The sequence below is a fragment of the Scomber scombrus genome, chromosome 24, assembly GCF_963691925.1.
Source record: "Scomber scombrus chromosome 24, fScoSco1.1, whole genome shotgun sequence".
In the NCBI taxonomy this organism is placed as follows: domain Eukaryota; kingdom Metazoa; phylum Chordata; class Actinopteri; order Scombriformes; family Scombridae; genus Scomber; species Scomber scombrus.
This window is the reverse complement of record NC_084993.1, coordinates 7,463,977-7,480,884: the sequence shown is the minus strand read 5'-3', so window position 1 is coordinate 7,480,884 and position 16,908 is coordinate 7,463,977. Positions and strand designations below refer to the sequence as shown.

General features: G+C 37.4%; 3 protein-coding genes across 4 annotated transcripts in view; 2 read left to right on the top strand and 1 right to left on the bottom strand.

Annotated features, from left to right (window-relative positions):
* The window catches only part of arpc2 (actin related protein 2/3 complex, subunit 2), an 87,394-nt gene that overhangs the window by 51,793 nt on the left and 18,693 nt on the right, over positions 1 to 16,908 (top strand). The window lies entirely within an intron of this gene.
* Positions 116 to 4,607, top strand: LOC133976413 (uncharacterized). 2 transcript variants are annotated; one of them, XM_062414621.1, is made up of 11 exons: positions 116 to 364; positions 1,108 to 1,260; positions 1,363 to 1,488; positions 1,662 to 1,825; positions 2,454 to 2,586; positions 2,660 to 2,758; positions 2,866 to 2,886; positions 3,427 to 3,447; positions 3,572 to 3,595; positions 3,698 to 3,760; positions 3,863 to 4,607. In XM_062414621.1, the coding sequence occupies exons 1-11, from the start codon at positions 283 to 285 to the stop codon at positions 3,886 to 3,888; spliced, it is 912 nt and encodes a 303-aa protein (XP_062270605.1). In that variant the 5' UTR covers positions 116 to 282; the 3' UTR covers positions 3,889 to 4,607. The 2 variants fall into 2 exon arrangements, with proteins under 2 accessions (XP_062270605.1, XP_062270606.1); XM_062414622.1 differs by lacking the exon at positions 116 to 364 and adding an exon at positions 494 to 526.
* slc19a1 (solute carrier family 19 member 1) lies at positions 7,220 to 16,009 on the bottom strand. The gene is made up of 6 exons (XM_062414670.1): positions 15,945 to 16,009; positions 14,051 to 14,717; positions 11,989 to 12,769; positions 10,566 to 10,758; positions 9,798 to 9,939; positions 7,220 to 9,015 (listed from the first exon to the last, which is right to left on the bottom strand). Exons 2-6 carry the CDS (start codon positions 14,351 to 14,353, stop codon positions 8,815 to 8,817), a joined length of 1,620 nt encoding a protein of 539 aa, XP_062270654.1. The 5' UTR covers positions 14,354 to 14,717; positions 15,945 to 16,009; the 3' UTR covers positions 7,220 to 8,814.

Genomic DNA, 16,908 nt, shown 5'->3' with positions numbered 1-16,908 from the left:
TTTATGTTTGAGGACAATAAACACTTGCTTAGGTTAAAAAATAATTACTTAAAACAGATGCAGGAAATCTCGCGAGAGGCAATCTGGGGTTACCATCTAAACAGGACTTTCACTTTCAGCTTGTTCCAAACTATCGTATCACTCCATTTATTTTTTAGCAAGACTTATGCAGCCTTTAACAGTTTAAGCCTTATATGATATTGTTTGTCATGCTTTTTTTGGCTCACGACCGAAGCAGTTTGTTTTTTATCTCGTTTTTGGTCGTTTAATTAACGAGGATTAATGCGTCTGTCTGTGACAACAATGATACTGTGCATCTGTTTATGTGTACTGGGCCTACTAAGAGATGTTTCTGCAGCCTCTGGTGAGTGTGTTTGCGGTTTATATTTTACTATCAGCTGACTTACAGCTTTATGTCATCTGTTTAAAGTGTCTTTATGATGGAGTCTTGACTTGCTGCACATGGCCCCACCCAGTGAATGACTGGCATGAAGTACTATGGAGGTTTACATTAATGGTGTCAACTGTGAGTAATACTGAAAGTACAAATGAAGGGCAGAAGAGTGAATGCATACTATAAACAGGGTGGTATCAGTGGTGGAAGAAGTATTCAGATCACTTAATTAAGTGAAAGTAGCAATGCAGCAATGTAAAAAATACTCTGTTACAAAAACAATCCTACTTAAGTAAATGTACACAAGTATTACCAGCTTGATGTAGTTAAAGTATTACAGTAAAAGTACATTACAGTAAAAGGTCACCAGATCAATCTGAGGGGTCGTGAGGTGATCTTGATTTTTAGTGGCCTGTATGTGTCTGTTTATACACCTATTTTCACACTCTAAACTCTTTGTTGCCTCACAAAAGAACAACTCTGTTGATATCGCTAACTTTTTACCACCTCCAAAATGATCAGCCTTCCTATCACACAGTCTCCTCAACAGCAGAGCGATCATATTCACAAAAACCACCATAAATCAGCTATTCAGTCCACTCTTCCTCTTACCAATGTCTATATCTTGAGAGTCAGTGTCTAAAGTCCCATTCAAAAAGCATTTAAAGGGTTATAATAAAAACAGAACACTGAGCTTCTTTTTGTCCTTGCAGAGTTAATTATCTACAAGAAGGTGGGTGATGAAGTTGTCCTCAAACCAGATGTGTCTGGTGCCATCCCAAGTATCACGTGGAAACATGGTGCTAACCTGGCCATGCAGTGGGATGGACCGGGAAACGAAATCGATGCTTATCGTACATTTAAAGGTATACTGAGCTGAGTTTAGCTTAAGTCTTGTTTAAATGTTCAATTATTTGTGAGTTTAAGACCTCTGTTGATAAGCTAACACTATCCATGTGTGTTTATAGTACGAGGTAAACTGAACAATTCAACTGGAGAGATGACTATCACAAACCTGACTCTACAAGACACCGGCAAATACACACCAGAGATCAACAACAAAATCTATAGTTCGATTGAACTGATCGTCATCGGTAAGTAGACAGTGTTTAGTAAGGTTTATCAAAGTTCACTCCTGTCCCACTACTGTCAAATATTGTCAAAAATAATCTGCTTGCTTGATCGTGAGAGAGAAACATCAAGGAAATCATTTAGTGGGAGTAAGAAATTAAAAATGTGAAATTTTTTTTTCTCTAAATAACAACAGTTCCTGTCACTACACCCACCGTCTCTGAATCCTGCAATGAGAAATATACCACATGTACTTTGACATGTGATGGGAACACCAACGGCACTGGAGAAGTCACCTACAGATGGAAATTGGACGATTCATTGAGCCCGATGCCATCTAAGACACACACTATTACAGAGGTACTGTTTATAGAGGATGTACATGTTGGTCAGTGTGTGTGTGTGTGTGTGTGTGTGTGTGTGTATGTTTGTGTGTGTGTATGTTTGTGTGTGTGTCTCTCATAGTTTTTGAAAACCTAAAACATCAATCAACTTTATTACAATTCAGCATTATTTCAAAGCACTGCATTGGCCGATCATCATCTCTCTAGAGCTGCAACTAGTAATTATTTTCATTATCAACTTATCTTCCCATCATTTTTTGATGAATCAGTTATTTGTTTTAACACATCCAAAACTGTGAAAAATTTCAATTTCTTGAGGCTGAAGTGACATCATCAAATCCGTAAGCAGTAAAGTGTGCATTTATATGTGAATATATTTTACGATCAACTTTCAGATCTAGCTATTTTTAACTGTCTATCTTTTACCCTGATCAAAAAGTTTAGTCATCGGTCATATTCATATTAAAAATTCCCATAATGGACCAAAAAAGAGTGAGTGAGTGAGTACCTTCCTCTTGGCTGCTTGACAAATAGAGATTAGTGTCTCCCCAAGGCTTCTTATCTTTAGGGAATTTGAACATACATTAAATGTGTTGAAATGTTTAGTTGTGATCTAATATTTACTGTTTTCACTCAACTCGTAGGAGAACAGCTCAAACATTAAGAAGTTCAGCTGTGTCATGCAGAATAAATTAAGCGAGGAGAGCAGCAAACCCATCAACAATCCTTTAAGCCTTGGTCCAGGTCCAACCCCATCCCCAGGCCCAAATCCTACCAGTGAGTTATAACAGTGAAATGTTTCTGAATTTCTGTGGCAGGCAACTCATTGCCGCTTGTTGTGCTTTTACAGTGCCTGCAGAAACTCTGAAAATCAACACAGGGCTCACAGTGTTCGTCTCACTTCTGACAACTGTAGTGCTGCTGGGTATCATTCACAGATGGAAAGCAGGTGACAAATTGTGATCCTGTATTCGCTCATTTTATTTTCATTTCATTCATATTAGCAGTGAGACTGATGATGATGAGATTTTAATCATTTTCTGTATTTTCCTATAGGGATGTGGTTCTTCCAGAAAGGTAAGAAGTCATTTAAAACTATGAAAAGAAATATTTCGGATAGAAAGGAATAAAAAATGGTTATTCTTAGAGGAATTTTAGTTGTGTTTTCATGTATTTTTTTATATTAATGTGGATAAATGGGCAAATTGATCCAGTATTTACTCACTGACAGTTGTTGACAGCAGCAGATTTTTCATGTTGAGCCTCCACAGTGAACACCAGGTTTTGACTTCAGTCAATTAAATTCAACGAGGGAAGGTTTTTCCCTCTTGAGCTGGGGCTCCACATCCAAAAATACATCACAGGTGCTGGTGGCAGACTTAGGCACACACAGAGGAAAAATTCCTGAAGCAAAATGTCATCTTTCAAACAACTTGCTCTTTATAAGAATTATATAAGACTTATAAGAACACATCCAAACAACCTAATTTAATATATTTTTTACTTAAATTCACATTCAATCTACTTACATTTTAACTGAGTTTTGAGGATTTGGACTTTGTAAGTTCTTTCTTGTTTATATGAACTTTTTCAAACCTCTTTCTGTTCTCTCTGCAGCATCCATGCCGTGGGAAGCAGGTCAGTAACTAACATAACTTAGAGTTTTATGCTTATTTATGCTTTGAAAGTGTTTCTGTGGCACTGTGCTGTTTCTTTGCTGTGACGTCTGTTAAACTCGCTGTCTGTTTTTCCACCACTGCAGACTTTTGGAGGAAGGACAGTGAACGTAAGTGTCAGCTCACAGTCTATTTTCTGGTATTATTTCTTTAATCTAATACTTTGCTTTTATGGAAAGAAGTTGACATCCATTATTTCACTATTAATCCAGGAAGAGATCCTGTTGAATCTAATGGCACCACTGCTCAATCAGAGAAGAGACAAATAGATGATGGTAAGATAGTACTGAAAAAAAATCACCTTTTTACATATTTTGAGGTTACAACCTCCTTTGTTAACCTGTGTTTCCTTTCATTTATGTCTGTTCATTTGGCAGAGGAAACACCGATGAGAGAAGAGTAGATGGAAAGACGATCTGCAAGATCCAGAGTGATGCTGAGGTGTTTTAGGAAGTGCTCATGTTGAGTGTGATTTTACTACAAGCGTGTATCCAAATAATACAAACAACAACACTTAAAATCAAGACTATTTTGCAGAATATTTATTTTTCAATGCAGTCTAACATTAATAACAAAGCAGATAGTGACATTGAATTTTATTTTAATGTTACCTTTAAGTTTAGTGATATTTTAAATTAAACTGATCAAAAGTGGGTTTAAAGGTATTTTGAGGATCTTTCTGTTAATGTGAAAACACTAAATCAACAGATGCATTAAAAATATGTTTTTAAGACTATGGTGCGGCTGCTGCTGCTGGTATCCGTTCATCTAGCTATTACCATCTTAAGTTATGTATGAAAACACTTTGTGCTAAAAGACACTAAGAAGGGAAATATTAAGCTAAATGTTTTTTTAAAAGTGAAATAAAAAGAGAATAGCACGACAGTTCAGGTATAGTTTATAAGTCAATAGTGCTGCAGTGAATAAAAAGCACTGACATAAAGAATGAAGTGCCTTAAAGTTTAGACAATGCAAGGAAACCCATTAAAGTGAGCTTTCCTGTGACACACACCATACCTGACACCAGCTGGCACCTCCAGCACATTAAAGCAGAGGCTGGGGAGATTGTGAGTGCTATCTGAGGCAGGTCTGGTGTGGATCCACGCAGCCTCTTTGTGGGGGTGGGGGCTGAACTGACAGCAGAGGGGGGGGGAGCCATTGTCTGGTTTGGGCTTCCTGCTCAACCAACAATCAAAGCATTGTTACTTGTACTTAGTTTGTGCATATGTGTGTGTTTGTATGAGATTTCAAGTTTGAACAAAGTCAATCAGAGTTATTTTTCCTTTCCTTTTTTTAGGTTTTTGTAAATGAATGTTTACGATCTCTTTTGCAAATCTTAATCCTCATCCTACTTAACTCTTTAAATGCTTGTACTATATTTTTAAATGTTGAGGTTGAAATGTAATGCTTTGTGTCCTTTAGATGCACTGTGAGTCCATGCAGTAGGTGCATGTTTAAAAAAAGAGTTTGACGGGTTTCCTTTTGCACTTTTCTTTCTTTTTTTTTTTACGTTTTTCACTTTTTCTTTTTCGTGACACTTTTAGATAATAGCATGCTTCTTTCATTATTAAATTGTCTGTAAAGCTCCTTTAAAAAAAATTAAAATAAAATTGAAAGCAGTAGCCAGTCATTAATATCAACCAAACACTAAAAGAAAATGTCAAACACTCCTATGTTTCAACACTTTTCATACAAAACGCACTGGAATATTCATGCTATGTCAGCTGAGTGTTTATTGTGGTTTGGTGCTGTGTTTCAGGACCTAAAGAATGTGTATGCGTGTGTATATATACATGTACTATATGTGTTTATATGGGCTAATAAAAATCAACAGAATGAAAAAACAACCTGCTATGAAATTTGTTATTTTGTAAATTGACACACTTGAAGCTGTGTTGACCACTTGGGGGCAGCAGGTCGACACATTTCACTGTTATTGAGGAAAGGCTGAGTCAAATGTGCTGGAGGTTGGATCACTTTTCCAAAACACACTGTTGGACAAGGCCACTGGCACCTTACAGAGGAACAGTGATAATGTTTTTATGATGATATATGATATTCTGATATAATTAAAGGCCTGAATGTGCACACATTTCCTCCAGTTAAACAGCAGCAAAACTGAAGCTCGCCTTATTGGCACACCAGGTCAGAGTCGGTCATTAATGCTTTAGTGATCCCCCCCCCCCCCCCCCCCCCTCATCCTCCTCAGTCACTAATTTGGGTGTTACCTTTGACCATATAAGACCCCTAACCCTAACCACTCCCTGTTAGATGCAGAGAAACTTGTCCAGAGACTGCAGTGTGCCAAAAAATCCTTGAACCGATCTCAACCTAAAAAAAGTACAGGCTATCATTCATTCTATCATGATGCTGTGTTAAAATACACAATATGAGTTATCTATGTTGACATAAAGGGGCCTTTGATTTCCTGCATGGCCTACCTGCTAAACTCTTCTCTTGTCAGTTCTTGGGAGACAGGAATGTTGTTTCTTTCGGTCTTTTCCAACCCCAGTTCACAGTATTGCTTTAGAGTAAGGTTGTGTAAGGTGTTTTCTGCATTTTGGTTGTGTTATATCAGTTTTAGACAACATTTTTTTTAAAGATTAATGGGTGATGTTGTTTTTCTAGATTTTGGAGCATGTTCCTTTCTTTTCTTTAGATGCTGGCGGGTGAATTTAGATCCCAGCAACCTTTTGTAGAAACTAAAATATTTTAAATACCTTTATTGTGTCTAATCTGTGTACACATAACTCCTACCTTAATGGTTTTCTCTTTACAACAAGTCTAAATTTAAAGTTAAGTTTAATTTGGTATTGAGATGTCAGTTTAACTCTAAATGTATTCAGGCTCACAATAACTCTAAAGTAAACACAACAGCTGCTGCTGACTCACTGCTTACTCAAATTCAACACCAGGGCTAAAGGTTGAGATGGGGGAATTTCCCACAGCAAGCTAAGCAATACTAAAATGTTTCTTTACTCTAGATCTGGACATATTTAAAAGCAGCCATTTTTTCCACTATAACCATCATACATGCACTCAGTATACTAAGTTACATTTATCCTAGAAAGGGAACGTCAATGAGTGCAGCTGTAGAAATAGTCCAGATTAAAAAGTGAACCCCCACTGTGGACAAGAACTGCAGAGAAACAAATGAAAACCAGCACGTCTTCCTGCTGCGAGCGCTGACTGCAGCTGACCAAACAACTCACAATATACATGCTGGAGTGGCAAAGTAAAAAAGTCTATGAATCCAGCACCTTAAACACAGCAATGTTCATGTGAAAAATGTGTTACAATGATTACAGCTGCATAAATCTTTGACATCTACAATTTATCAACACAATTCAGTATGACAGAATAATGACAAATACAACAGTTTTAAATCTAAAATACTGACCCAAGCCTTATACACTAACATCATAACCTCTTTATGTGTGAGTGAGTGAGTGTGTACTTTTTCTGTTGTTTGTATTGACTTGTAAAGTGTACAGAGACTCTGTACAGGGGTCGGGCGCATTAAATAAACTGCAGTTGACAAAATCTGTGACAAGAAGTCAAGAGAAGATGTTGCTCCTCTTTAAAGCGTCACCGATCAACAAGGTTGGGAAACACTGCTTTAAAGTTTAAAGGAAGTTCACATCTGCACAAACTTGTTTCCTTCAGATGTCAATAAATCAATGATGATGATGAGTGTGGTTGAGTCCAGACAACAAAAAATGACCAACTTGCCTTTTTTATCCACCAAATGTCATTTATTTGTGAATATAAAATTAACATCTGATTTAAGTCAGTGTTTTCCTCTTTTTACAGCATTCAGACAGGTTCACAGTCACACCATTTCTCAGCAATTATTTGTTTAGTGAGATGAATAGGGGTGATGCACAAAGGCTGAGTTGGCCGTTCACTTATGAAACGTATATATTATTAGTATATTAGTTATCTAGTAAAAGCTCTTTATCCAGATAACATAGTTATGTAACTGTTCTTTATGTGAACAGTTCATTCGATACATTTATTTGTTTTTTATGTTGTAAAATATTGTTGTCATGTAATAGAAATTTAATAGAAATTCTTAAAAAGAACTTACAAAAAAAAAATTTCAATCAAACTTTAAAAAAACCTAGACATTCTGGCTTTAGTTATAATCCAAAGTTGCAGAAACTACTGTTGTGTCTATTATTTGGGTCAAATGTGTTCTTTTAAGTGAGTAAATTGACTTTTTCTTTTAAAAACCTGAATGTTTACACTGTAGCTCCTGTTACATCAAGTAAACTGCATTCCTATAATTGTCTAAAAGACCAACACAAATGCTTGTGACAGTTTTTGATTAACATAAAAGTAGGCACCCTTTTACCTAAAACAAAAACAACAAACGTCCTGGTGACTGATCGTTTGATACTGTTGATAATTAAACAGTAAGTAGAAATATCACATTCTTACATAACCAGCATACATGTGCATAAAAGTGTCCTTAAACATTACTTCACCTAAGCATCACATTCTGCAGCCGGTTGCAATGTATCAGATAAATACATTACAACTAGTTTCCAATGAGCAAAACATGAACGTTAACAGTATTACAGCAAGAATACAATCATTTAAGAATTAGCCACACTAAATGACAAACTGCATACAAAGTGCAGCTTACGTGCTCGAATGAAGTGAAATGTGAACATTTGATTATCAACACAGAGAAAAAAAGCAATTATACTGATATGGTCCAATTCTTTTCAGATGACACCAACATACAATAATCGAGCTGTAACATTAAGTACAAAACTAAAAAGTGTCAACCCTGAAAATGCAGACTAAAGTAATTTTTTAGAGATCACATAGTAATCATGAGTCTTTGTTTGATGGGGAAAAACACTGTCACTGAAACAGGACAGTTCAGCATGTAGTTACTGTACCTACTGACAACTGAAATTATTCTTCTTTGTTTCCTGTACAAATACAAATCAAGCTAAACTCCGGCCATCACATTAATGGTCCCGCTCAATGTTCAACATGATTCTCCACAATACTAAAACATAGTGCCACTTACTGCTTTTGCATTAAATAAAAAAAGAAGAATTGACTTCTTTTCTTTTGTGCAATGGTTAATCAAAACAAATACAAAAGACCTCCAGCCTGTAGGAGCTTAATGCAGCAGACGAGGCACTTCTGTGATTCAGCAGGTAACACTGGACAAACCTCTTCATCAACATCAGAGGGTTAAAATGATTCATCCCACTGTGTCGGAAAAGCTAAGTAGACTAAACCGGGGTCAAAGATAAGATAAGATGTTGATGTAGAGGTCATTTAAGTCAAGACACATTCCTAGTTCTTACGCATTGGCACTTTTGCCGTTCGACAAAGGTTCCTCCTCCGAATTAGCAGCCACAGGACTGAGCTCTGTGGGCGTGGTCTGATCATTGGTCCCACCTCCTCCGCTGGGCTGGTTTCTATAGTGACGGGTGATGACCACGGCAGCACAGACGAGGTAGACGACAGTAAGCACAGCCAAGTAAATGAAGTAGACCAGGAACTGTAAAACAAAAGCAGAGACAGTTGCTAGTATCATAAAATGATAATTAACAAAAGCTCTATTATTATCAAATCCTTTTTCTGCACCTGACTGGACAAACCGACCATTTCCTGTGCTGCTGCTGATTGATGGGTTGGCTTAATTCAATAAGTTAAAATACAACACGCAGAATGTGCATACAGCCCTAAAATTCATCAGGATATCACAATAAAGTCACATGACTTATTTCCACTGCGGTCCTAAACGCTATGCTAGGTGACAGGCAGGAAAAGGGAGTACTAATATTTTTACACAACTACATCTAATAAAAACATCGAAGTTCAGACAGCAGTCCTACAAAAAGGTGTTTCACTATACTAACTTACTCAGCATCCATTTTTTCAGTTGTTTTATGTTAAAACTATTCAAAGAATGGGCAGATTGTTGGTCTAAAAAAGGTTAAATCCAAATTTAAAAACCCAATTTCTTCAAAAACGTTCCTTATTAACCACTAACACTACAATGCTTTGGTTCCAGTGGTAAATGCCACACAGGGCAGCAATTACTGACATTACTCACACCTGTGTTAGACAGATGAAAGTAACTGCTGTGAAAACATCTGCTGTAGGAGGAGACATTTAAGCAAACTGCAACCCCTTATTATTCTCCACTGTTGTTTAAAGTCATCAATTCCATGTTCTAAATTCTAAATTCCTTAGTCTAATTATTACTCTACACATAAACCTGTCTTAATCAAGAAATAATAACAATAAGTAGTAACAGTGCCAATGACTTAATTTTACCTGTGAGTGCACATCCAACCCCATGCCTCCCTTGTCAGAAAATATCAGGATGATGATGCTCTTTAGTATGATCGCCAAGAAGGTGTTGATGCCGAACACCAGGGCACACAGCTCCTTGGTGAGTGAAGAGGCTATCTGGAAACTGCAGATGAGACCAGACGGATGAGTTTGACGCTGCTGTTTTGAATCTGAGCTTTAGGATGTATATTAACAAAATAGTTGTCCTGCAGCGTTTCCTCTAAAATACAGTTTTTCTTCTACACCTTATTTGCATTGACATTTGAAACAAAGTAAAAGCACTTGAACTTCAAGTACTGCCCTGAACTTCTTCCCTTCCCCTTCAGCACCCCTTCAGTAAGATTTCACTACAGCTGACTCCCACATGTTAAAGTCACTGGTCAAATTCAGTATTTTTCAGACGCACATTGTTGCATATTTCTAGATATAATTAGGCCGAAGTTATGTTCATGAAAGGTACAGTATCAGTACAGACATTTGATATTGAATCAAACTCAAATATTGACATTTTTTGTATGATGAAACTCTGTTAAAAAGGTGCAATTGAAGAAGAGGAAGTGTTTAGTTTGGTTTGTTTACTTACAGTGCCGGCATCAGGCCAAATATTCCATTTTAAAATGACCAAAGTTGTGATAACATAATTACTTTCCATGGCTTCTGGGGAACATTTGATCTTCGCCCTCCACAGTTCAAATCTGACTTTTGTAGCTTGTAGCATTTAGGAAGTGAAAAATATGTGTTGGCACTCACGTGGCAATAGGCACCAGGAACTGATAGAAGCTTCTGAAGAGGACGTAAGACATATAGCACACCCAAATGTTCTTTGTGTTGCCCATGAGGAGCAGCAGAGCCGCCTGCACTGCTGTGATGACACCGATGACCAGCTCAGACCAGACATTCCACCGAATTTTCACAAAGCCTGCTGCAAAGGAAGTCGCCGCACCTGCCAAACAAATACAAAATCAATCAAGACTCTCCAGGCCGATCAAATTTTAACTTCAGAAAAATCATAAACATCTAAGATTTAGCTATCGTCATTTCTTTTACTTGGATCTTTCTTTTTTGTCCCTTATTTCATGGTGGAAATGTTTCATCAGTGTACTCTTTTATTAATCATCAATATATTATTAAAAAACTGGCATCACATTAAGTTAAGTACTGCCTCCTTATCATTTACCTACTATCAGATTCAGTTTTAACAACTCTTTGGAAGTGACGCACAGCTAATGTTAACCAAGCTGCTACCTTTGTGCTTTACAGCTGTTAAGGGTGCAGTTACTGTCTGACACTGATGTAATCACTGCACAGAATAAAAGGTGACAGATTTATGATTCAACCTCTGAACTAACAGTGACATAACTGCAGACAGGCGTCAAAAAAGCTGCTTTTTCCAGACTTCAACCTGTGGATCTGCACAGATTTTAAGCTCAACACCATAAACTATGAAATTACTATCACTCATTAATTAATGATTAATTAAGAACTAAGCAGCTATATTGTGTGCTGAGCATTGCAACTGTAAAAAATTTCAATGACTGCAGTATGTTTGTTTCCTCAAAAACAAAGTCAATAAATGGAGTTAAAAATGACTCAAATTAACAAAATGACATAACACACATTGGGTAATTCTTTCACTTTTGTTTAACCATTTAATTGCCAACTTCTGTACTGAATTAATTTTGAGTAAACAAACAAATCACCAAATTTAGATTTTAGACTTTTTCAGTCTAAAACCTGCATGGCAACAGTGCAACAAGGTGATTAAGAGATTAATGAATTAGTGAACTGTGTCCCATGTGATTTAACTTAGACTTCATTCAGCAGTCCAACCCAACACATTTCATAACAAAGCCATGTCTTTAACGCATCTGGTAACCACCCTGAAATACTCCCTGTTCCTGTTCAGCATATTTTTAATGCTTACTCAGTGTGCTGGGCCACCTTTTGTATATCCCTCGCAAAGAGTCTTATCTGCAGTTAACAGCATTTCTGAACAAAGAAGCTACTGTGAAGGGCTTTTGATACTACACTGATGTTGAGGAGCTGTTTTTAGTATTTCCATGTAATTCAAGCAGGAGTTGGGTGTGACTGAAAGAATTTGTTTTAAAATGCCTTTAAAAAGCCCTGAATAAATGAAATGTGTTATTATTCTGTAGCTCCAGAAATGTCTCACTCAGTAGGGTAGAAGCTGCCTCCACTCCCCCGTTGTAAATATTCTTGTTCTCAGTGGCCGGGTAGACTGAATTCCACAGGATGTGAACGTAGAACAGCACCAGGTAGTACCCTGTGGAGTTGAACACCCACCACAGGGACCACAACCTCAGGTTGGGCTTCTTCAAAACGTTTCTCACCTCCAGCAGCATCTGCAAAAATACAGAATCCTTCCAGCGCGACGCAGAGCACAGGGGCGCTGCCGAGGACAAGACGCCTTCTTTTGGGTTCATTTTGTCCAGTTCTGACTTGTTGGCTACCGAGACGGTCAGTTCCTTTTGCCCCTGATTGCGGTTGAAAAACAAGGAGCGTTTGGGCCACGGCAGGCACAGAGAGAGCAGCAGACCAAAGCTGACGAAACCCAAAGATATGGCGTTAAGGTTGTAGAAGCTGATGTTGCCGAAGGACATGCACAGCTGACCCAGCACAGAGCTGGTGAAAACCCCCAAGAGAACTGAGGTGCGCGAGTAGCCGGCCACTCGCTGGTAGAGGACCGGGTTGACCAGGGAGAAGATGTAGGAGGAGTATGCCACACGGCACGCCATGGTGATGCCGTAGAAAAACTCCATGAACTGCATCTCGATGAGGGAGGTGCCCAGGAGCAGAATGATCCAGATGGCCACCTGGCTGATGCCCTGGATGATCAGTACCGGCTTGTAGCGCAGAAGATCGGTCAGCAGGAAGGCCGGCACCAGCACGGCCATGTAGGAATACGTCAGCACTGGAGTGATCTCATTTGTCACCTGGAAATGACAGTGAAGTTAATCCAATACAGCTTGAAACAAGATGAGAAGTTATTATTAATATGATAAAATATTAGAGGTGCAACAATTTTTGGTTTGGCTGTTGGTTGTACAAAAAAAGATGTCACCTTAGACGCAGATATTATCAGGGTTATTTTTTACTATTTTCTGACATTTTATAGAATATCAACATAATAAAAAAAAGGTATTAGTCAATAACATAAAATAATCACAAGTTGCAACTACACTTACTTTGATATACATATGAATACTAATGATAAGGTACTTATTTGTATAGATTGTTGCACAAGCATAGTCATAAAATTGTGAGTAACACATTTAAACTCTTATTTAATTACACATTTGCTCATTTTTAATTACAATTTGCTTGGTGTCATTAATTTGAACTAGATCATTTTTAATAACATCATTATATGGTCACGTTACAATCCCACCAAATAAAAATATAACCAGTGCCTATTAAAATATATCAAGTCACCTACTCTGTTTCATTACTTTTTACTTTTTTGATAATAAAAAGTTGAGAATGGAACTTTAGCATTGGAGTATTTAAATTCTCTGGTAGATACAGACTGTCTGACTCCAATATCACCTACGAAGACAATGCTTGGCTCGACAACACGCATACAGTTGTGTTTGATGTCCGCATCTGAGCAATAACTAAGAGAAGGATTTATGGAGTATGTCATTACCACTGCCTCAGATATAAACAGACTTTGAGGTGAAATGTGTGTTCTGTATAGTATATCTGTCGGTCTGAAATATACCATTCAGTCTAATGTGAAGAAGTTTTCCCCACATAGCCCTGAGCTGGTCTGATAAACAAATTCTGGAGATACAGGACTTTTTTCCCCTGCTCCAAAACACTCTGACGTGTCACGAACCCTTCACACAAGGTCATGATCACTGCTGAATGTATCCAAGCAAAATACCTCCCACTAATCTATCTACAGAGCCATTCCTGTATTATAAATCTTCCTGAACCTGTTGAACTGACCCTCTTTGGAGGAATGTGAACTTTGACCATAGTAAGATGGATCAGCAAACCTCCCCACCGGGCACTCATTAATTTGACGGCGTAATGAGTGCATAACTGCATGGTGCAAAGAGTTTTAGATGTTAACTTTCCATCTGCACTTTCTGGGACAGCCTTTTGTATAAATGTGCTTGCACTTACGTTCTTTTCCAGCATACCAAGACAAATATGCTTTTAAAAACATGATTTTAATAACACAGCAAACCTGTTTTGAGTCAACTTACCTGCTGCCTGGTGAAGTTCTTCTCAGGGCTGAGTAGATATGGTGTAATGAAGGGCTCCCCGGGCTTTATCGATGCCATAAACCCGTAGAAACACAAGAATATCACAGCCCACTTCAGTTTCTCGGGCTCCTTTGCTTCCTCTGGAGTCCCATCAGAGGGAGATGGCACCTCTGAAGCAGAGACAGCCATCTCTATGTCTCCATTTTCTTGTCCACAGTTGTCTTCAGATGCATGCTCCGTCTGGTCCATCTCTTTCTCCTCCTCGGACTGGTCCCCATTACCCCCTGTGTTATCTGCTACCATTTTGTCAGCTGGCTTGTGGGCCACTCTCTGATGCAGAGTGTAACTTTTTGCGGTGTCAAATCACCATGTGAGGGCTTGTTTTGATGCAAAAAGCTGCCAAATTCCCTTTTCTGGACGAAAGAAAGAAATGTAAGAACCCAATTGCTTTGGGTGCTTTAATCAAACTGTGGTTTCCTCTCAACTCTTCTGCCTCTCCATGCCAGAGAACACTGAGATGGTGAAAATGAAACATTTAACAAGGTAGTTAAAGTGCTACATGCTGTCACTCGCATGTAAGAGAAAACGTTGACCTTTGCTCCATTCCACACTGTGACAATGTCCGACAGCCAGTTATCCTGCAGCTGAGTCTGGTGTCACTGTTAACCTGAAAAGATAACAATGTTGTCAGTTAGATCATTCTGACACAGTGCGGACACTGCAGCTGACATTCGAGCACTGTTGTGTTTTCTACTTTGGAGGCAAAACTGTGGAAGAGTATGGCATGCTACTGTAACTTCTTATTGTTATCTGTCAATTTGCCGCTCATTTATTTCGTTGTTTGGACAACAAAATCACAGAAAAATGTGAAAAAGCAATATTCAAATTTTAAAGCCTGGAACCGGTACTTTTTTTTTGTTGCTTAAAAATCTGTTAAACTATTAATAAATCACTGCAGAGTCATTTTTCTTATCAATACATTAATCTTTCAACAAATGAAGGACCCAAGTAAAGCTGAAATGATCAGTAAATTAGCTTCCAACTATTATAATAGTTGACTGATTCATGTGAGTCATTTTTACGATACAAAAGTCAAGATTCAAGTCTCTAAAATGTGAATATGTTCTGATTTCTGCTCATGGGTAAATATGAACAATGTTAATCATAAGTTAGTAGAAAGATACTCAGCTTACTATCACAAAAGGAATACAAAAAACAGCAATATTTACATTTAAAGAAGCTGGAACCAGAGATTTCCCCAATATGTTTTACTTAATAACATCTTAAACTATCAATAGAGTAAATAAAATTACATTTTCTGTCATTGGCCTTATCAAAATAAATGGCTAATTTTTCAACAAGTCAGACTGTATCTGCTGGATAAATACTTAGACGCATCAGGAGTTGCCAATTATGTTTTCTTTCTTGTCATTCTTATAAATATTATTCCTGAAGGTTTTAGTACTTTCTAATTAATGATATAAAAGTGAAAAATAGGCCAATAAACACACTGCTTTCTCCCTAGGTTCACCTACATGGCCTGAGTTACGTGTCGACATGCAGACCAGTTACACAAGCCATGCACTGAGTGATAAGCTTGCCAACAACTTCACATGCAAACACAAAAACACGAAGCTGGAACTTATTCATTTATGACACAGCTGCAAAGTTGCACAATAATTAAAACTATAAGCAGCTAGCTAGCCTGCTAACAGCAATAGGTATAACAACAAGCCCTGTTATAACTGCTGCTGACACAAAGAATAAAACATAATCTTTATAGCAAGTAACCGACAGTCCGTTTACACATCTACAAGCTTGCTATCTGTTAAAAGGCATTACTTATTCACTCCTTTTTTAGGTAATGTAGTAGTAGGTTAATGCAGTTACATACCTCGTGCGCGCCATCTGATTGACGGGTGCTTCTTCGCGCTGACTTCTGGGAAATGTAGTTCTAATTCCGTACTTCTGTCACAAAGCTGGTGAGTGGTTTATTTTAAAATAAACACTTTGAAATAAATAACCGAATAACTATTTTATTTTCGCCGTTTTCACAGCAGAATTTGATTTATTATGAAATAATTTAAAGAATTTCAACAATTCCCTTTTTATTTCACAGCCATATTTTGAGCAAGATTATGCTCGCCATCTGCTGGACAAACAATGTTACAACGTGTTTGTACAGCACAAAAGTACAACTACTACTACTATCACCTACTACTACTACTACTACTACTACTATTACTACCATCACCTATTACTACTGCTGCTACTACCACTACTACTACTACTACTACTACTACTACTATTACTACCATCACCTATTACTACTGCTGCTACTACCACTACTACTACTACTATTACTACTACTACTATTACTACCATCACCTATTACTACTGCTGCTACTACTACTACTACTACCACCACCACCATCACCTATTACTACTACTGCTACTACTATACTACCACCTAATACTACTACTACTAATACTGCTACTACTACTACCACCACCACCACCACCACCACCTACTACTACTATGACTACTGCTACTACTATTACTACTACTACTACTAATACTACTAATAATAATAATGATAATAATAATAATAATAATAATAATAATAATAATAATGATGATAATAATAATAATAATAATAATAATGATAATAATAATAATAATAATAATACAGCCGACTGACTGTAAATTTTTGACACTGTTACTTAAAATAAAATATATCATGTTCTGTATCTGTATTCAAGATGACTGTTGCTCCCTACAGATGTAAAACATTTTTTTAAAGTTATTGTCAAAAATCACTCCCAAGGCTCTTCGTTATTGATCTGGAGCTTTCAAT